This window comes from Nicotiana sylvestris, chromosome 11, assembly GCF_000393655.2.
Source record: "Nicotiana sylvestris chromosome 11, ASM39365v2, whole genome shotgun sequence".
Lineage (NCBI taxonomy): Eukaryota > Viridiplantae > Streptophyta > Magnoliopsida > Solanales > Solanaceae > Nicotiana > Nicotiana sylvestris.
The window spans coordinates 32,390,081-32,395,172 of record NC_091067.1 but is presented as its reverse complement, the minus strand read 5'-3'; the positions used below and the strand labels follow the sequence as shown (position 1 = coordinate 32,395,172).

General features: G+C 41.0%; 1 protein-coding gene across 1 annotated transcript; it reads right to left on the bottom strand.

Moving 5' to 3' along the window:
* LOC138880901 (uncharacterized) lies at positions 1–2,103 on the bottom strand. The gene is made up of 3 exons (XM_070161084.1): positions 1,299–2,103; positions 532–896; positions 1–429 (listed from the first exon to the last, which is right to left on the bottom strand). The coding sequence occupies exons 1-3, from the start codon at positions 2,101–2,103 to the stop codon at positions 1–3; spliced, it is 1,599 nt and encodes a 532-aa protein (XP_070017185.1).
* Positions 2,104–5,092: the final 2,989 nt, after the last annotated feature.

The following is a 5,092-nucleotide window of genomic DNA, read 5'->3' as shown; positions in this document are numbered from 1 at the left end:
CTAGGGAGATGTGCTGGGCCTGATAAAGCCCTTATTCAAAAGATCCTTCAACTGGGCTTTCAATTCTTTTAACTCAGCAGGAGCCATTCTGTATGGAGGAATAGATATTGGTTGAGTATCTGGAAGCATATCAATAGCAAAGTCGATTTCTCTTTCTGGAGGAAGACCAGGAAGTTCATCAGGAAATACATCAGGAAATTCATTCACGACGGGAACCGATTGAAGGGTTGGAGATTTCACCTCCATATCATGCACTCGTACCAAATGATAGATGTACCCTTTCAAAATCATCCTTCGAGCTTTAAGGTAAGAAATAAACTTTCCCTTAGGCGCTGCAGCATCACATTTCCATTCAATAATAGGCTCACTTGGAAAATTAAAACGAACAATCTTTGTCCAGCAATCTACATTGGCATAACAAGAAGACAACTAATCCATACCCATAATGATATCAAAATCAACCATTTCTAGCTCATGCAAATCAGCTAACGTATGGCGGTCATGAATCTTCATGTCACAACTTCAATATACCCGTCTAACTACAACAGACTCAACCATTGGCGTAGATACCTCAAAGGACTTTTGCAACAATTCAGGCTCTCTATCCCATTTACTAGCAACAAAGGGGGAGATATACGACAATGTAGAACCAGGATCTATCAAGGCATACATATCGATAGGAAAGACGGATAGTATACATGTAACCACGTCCGGAGATGACTCTAAATCCTGACGACTCGATAAAGCATATATGCGATTATGATAACCTCCTGAACCAGAAGCTCCAAATCTTCCCCTACCCCTGCCAGCTGATGTCTGCATACTCTGTCTAGGAGGACGTACCGAAGAAGAAGAAGCCCTTGCAGATACCGTCGGCTGAGCCATACCCCCTCCACCTGTCATCGGACAATGTCTCATAATATGACCTGACTATCCACATGTATAACATGCATCAGAACCCTGGCGACATGGTCCAAAATGATTTCGGCCACATCGATCACATCTAGGAAACTGAGGCCTCATCTGACTTAACTCGCCTCTAAACTGTGGACCTGGGGTCTGTGAACTCTGACCTGGACCAGAATAAGTGGTCCGATCCTGGAACTGTCCCTGAAACTGTGGCGGTGCACTGGCTGAAGGATAAGACTGACGCCGGGGAAACTGTGGCCTAAATCAACCTCGAAAATCTCCTATGTAACCTGCGAACCGCACCCTCTTCTGCTGCCCTCTATCATGCTCTCGATTGGCTTGTTGTTGCCTCTTGCGATCCTCTAGACCCTATGCATATACTTGAATACAGGCAATATCCATTCCTTGGTTTAGAGAAGCTGTAGTGAACTCATTTATCAAGTGTGCCCCCAAACCACTAACAAACTGGTGTACCCGATCATTCATATCAACAACAATCGTAGGAGCATACCTAGCCAAAGAGTTGAACTGCATGCTATATTCCCGAACGCTCATATTACCCTGTTCTAAGTGTAAGAACCTATCTCGTCGGGCTCTTCGAAGCTCGATTGGCAAATATTGCTGTAAAAATGCCTCAGAGAACTCCTTCCATGTCACTGGTGGCACATTAGGCCCCCGAGTTTGCTTCCAAGTCTCATACCATGTCACAGCAACATCACGTAGTCTATAAGAAGTAAACTCCACTGACTCAACATCCGTGGCATGTATAATTTGTAAGGTCCGTTGCATAAGATCCAGAAAATCCTGTGGGTTAGCATTAGGATCAACCCCTGTAAATACTGGAGGATCCAAGTTGATAAAGTCTCGAACTCTCGCACTCACGGACCTATCAGCAATACCGAAGGTCTGGTGTTGGTCCTGGGAGGCCACTATTCGAGTCAGTAATTGTACAGCACTTCGCATGTCTAGGTCCTGATCAGGAACAATTGGGAGAGGGACTGGAGGTATGTTAGCTCCTCTACGCCCTTCCGGGGGTGGTGGGGGTACTGCCCCGAAAGCCTGAGAATCAGCCTCATTCTGTGGCTCATGTTGATCTACATTAGCAGGTGGCACCTGACTTGTGCCTTCTCCCGCCTCCTTATCCAACCTCTGAATAAATTTCATAGCCACTTGTCGTCTCCAAGTGTTAGGCATCACTGAGAAGGTAAACAAAAAGAGAATTAGGAATGAACACTTATGATTAGGCTCTATTGCACGATCTAGATCAAGAAGAAAGTAATAATCCTAAATGCCCAATAGCCTCATGTTTATAAGTGTGGTGCACAACACACCATAAACAAGACTTTACTAGACACGGCTTATAGACTCCCTAGGACTGACCTGCTCTGATACCAAGTTTGTCACACCCCAACCTTGGGAGGTGTGGCTGACACTCGATGCCCGAAGGCCCGAGCGAACCAACCATGAGATATGATCCGAAATATAATAATGTGTAGGCAGAAGAGCCCAACACGACATATATATATATATATAAACTAGGCCAACAAGGCTGTAACACAGTATAACAGCTATCTAGAAGGCCGATAGGGCGATACGAAAAATATATATATACAATGACCGCTAGTCTGCAAGCCTCTAAGAGTGTAAGACAATCTCAACAGGGCGGGACAAAGCCCCCAACATGCCCAAAACCACACATATACATCTGTAATAGTACCTATGGACTCAAAGTCAGCAACTCCGAAGAAGTGGAGTGCGAAACCTAACGCTGATCCTAGGGGTCCTACTGAGGAGGCACGCCACTCTGTCTATTCGAACCTGTGGGCATGAACACAGCGTATAAAAATGCGTCAGCACGAAATATGTACTGAATATGTAGGTCGACAAGTGTAACATGAAAAATGTAATTAACAAGAGAAGAGACATAGAGATAAATTTGAATTCTGAAACTAGCCTCGGTAGGAAACTAAAATTCAACATGGATATAAATGTATGCTCATGACACCGTCGTTCACTATCGCTACTTATAATATATCACATTATATAATAATAAATCCCTCTGTGGGGCTATAATATCCATAACATACCCGACCATAATAAAGGCTCGGTAGAATCGTACCCGGCCACGTGAAGCTCGGTAATCCCAACTGATCAGTGGTTACACAATATGTGTCATACCCGGCCGTCTATAATGCGGCTCGGTAATGAAAGTAAATACATACATATACTAGATCATAAATTATATAGCTGCAATGCGAAACCAACCTTAAAAGACGTATTCTAAAAAGAGTCGAAGTGGCCTATCATCATTATTCCCCGACTATCATGGTTGTGGCTAAAAATATTTAATTTTCAACTATGAGCCAACAAGTACTAAGAACATGAGAGTTGTGTATTATGAGTACCTTTGAGGTAAATGTTACTTATTCATGATTTATATGAACGTCGAAAGGAGAACGAGTAAAAAGGCTCTAGTTCTTTTTAAGCAAGGAACAAGGAAATCCGAGAATTCATAGATATCCTCTAGAGTAAGCAATCTATGAGAAAAGATCAGGTCTAAGCATCTTTATAAGTTGAAGGTGAAATAACTCGAATCCGACGAGACAATTCGATAAACGTTTATTCGAATTCTAGTCATGCCGAAAAGTATAGCGAAAGCCCTACATACCTTGTCGATGGAGTTATATACTGTTTCCAAGACCTCAAAAGCCTTAGGAATGATTTCCTACATAATACAAACCATTCAAAATCAAATTCAAGCTCATAGCTTATATAATTCTTCATTTAGACATTTACGCGAACAACTTGTGGCCATGAATTTGTAGACTCTTTTGTAGATTAATTTTCCCCCAACACACCACCAAATATTACTTTACTACATCTCCTCATCAATATAATTCCATCCATGTCTTCACCGATCCAAACAACACAATAAAACCATATAGAACAGTCCCAACAATCTAGCCATATTAAGAGAGGTTTCTAAAATAAATCAAGAATATTTCTATAGAGGTTTCAACTATTTCTTAAGAATTCTTATGGTAGAAGTTTACAAAGATCAAAGAGGAAGTTAAATCATACCTTATGTGACCAGAATTACTCAAAATTCGAAATTACTTCAAGGCGGAGTCTTGCTATGAAAAGTGAAACACCGAAGAATTCACGATTCCGAAGCTACCATGGTGTTCTCCATCTTGAGGATGACTAAATTGTTGTTATGCTTGGCTAGATGGATGGGAGAAGTTTGAGAGGAAATCCCTAGGTTTTTGGTTCTGTTTTGGAGAGGATAAAACGCAGGGGTTCTGTTTTAAAAATTGACTTAAATAAAGAAATTTTGACTAAACCCGACTAGGCACACTGTTCCCGTAACAATGTGCACCCCTGTACGAATATGTTAATATCTCTCTACTCCTAAGTCGTATTAACGAACGGTTTGTTGCGTTGGAAACTAGACTCATAGACCTTCGATTCGGTAGGTAGAAAACACCATAACTCCCAGTATATTGAGAGAAAAGGTCATCAACATTTTATCCAAGTTCCAGTGAAATTTAAACCCGTAACTTGCGCGCGATCTTTGTCGAATTTTTAATCACAACTCAAATGACTTCCAATCTTAACGTATAACTATCGCATCATTTAAATATATCATAGAAATTATCTTCCTATGGAATTATCCCATTTACAGCATGATAACGCCGAATACACAAGGTGTAACAGAGGTCAATAGTAGAACTCGTAGTATTTTTATTTTTTTTATTTTGCTCTTATTAGGTGGGGACGATCTCGACCTCGTGTGTGTTTATTATGATTTTCTATGTTATTTTTACCTCAATTTGAATATTCTAAAGCCAACTAGATCGAGTATGCAACCGTACTAGTTACGGGAGTTGGGGAGTGCCTAACACCTTCTCCCCGAGTCAAATGAACCCCCTTACCCAAATCTCTGGTGCCGACTTAGTTTTGAGTCCGAGTGTTTTAAAAGGAAAAATATTTTCTAAAATGGTGACCTGGCACACCAAAAAACAATGTTAGGTGGCGATTCTGAGTTAATCCTTTTGAACACACAATTTTGTCATTTTTCAAATTGAAAACCTTTTTCAAGCTTTTACTAAATCTTTTTATTATTTTAAGCGGGTTTAAGTGAGGTTTATAAAAAAGGGGGTGTGACATCTCCGGCGACTCT

Excerpts from the sequence above, each read along its gene's own strand:
- LOC138880901 (XM_070161084.1), bottom strand. The coding sequence starts at position 2,103 with ATGCCTAACACTTGGAGACGACAAGTGGCTATGAAATTTATTCAGAGG. Across the intron at positions 897-1,298 it reads CCAAGGAATGGATATTGCCT|GTGGAGGGGGTATGGCTCAG; the intron begins GTATTCAAGTAT and ends GTCCGATGACAG. Across the intron at positions 430-531 it reads AGTCTGTTGTAGTTAGACGG|TTGTCTTCTTGTTATGCCAA; the intron begins GTATATTGAAGT and ends GGTATGGATTAG.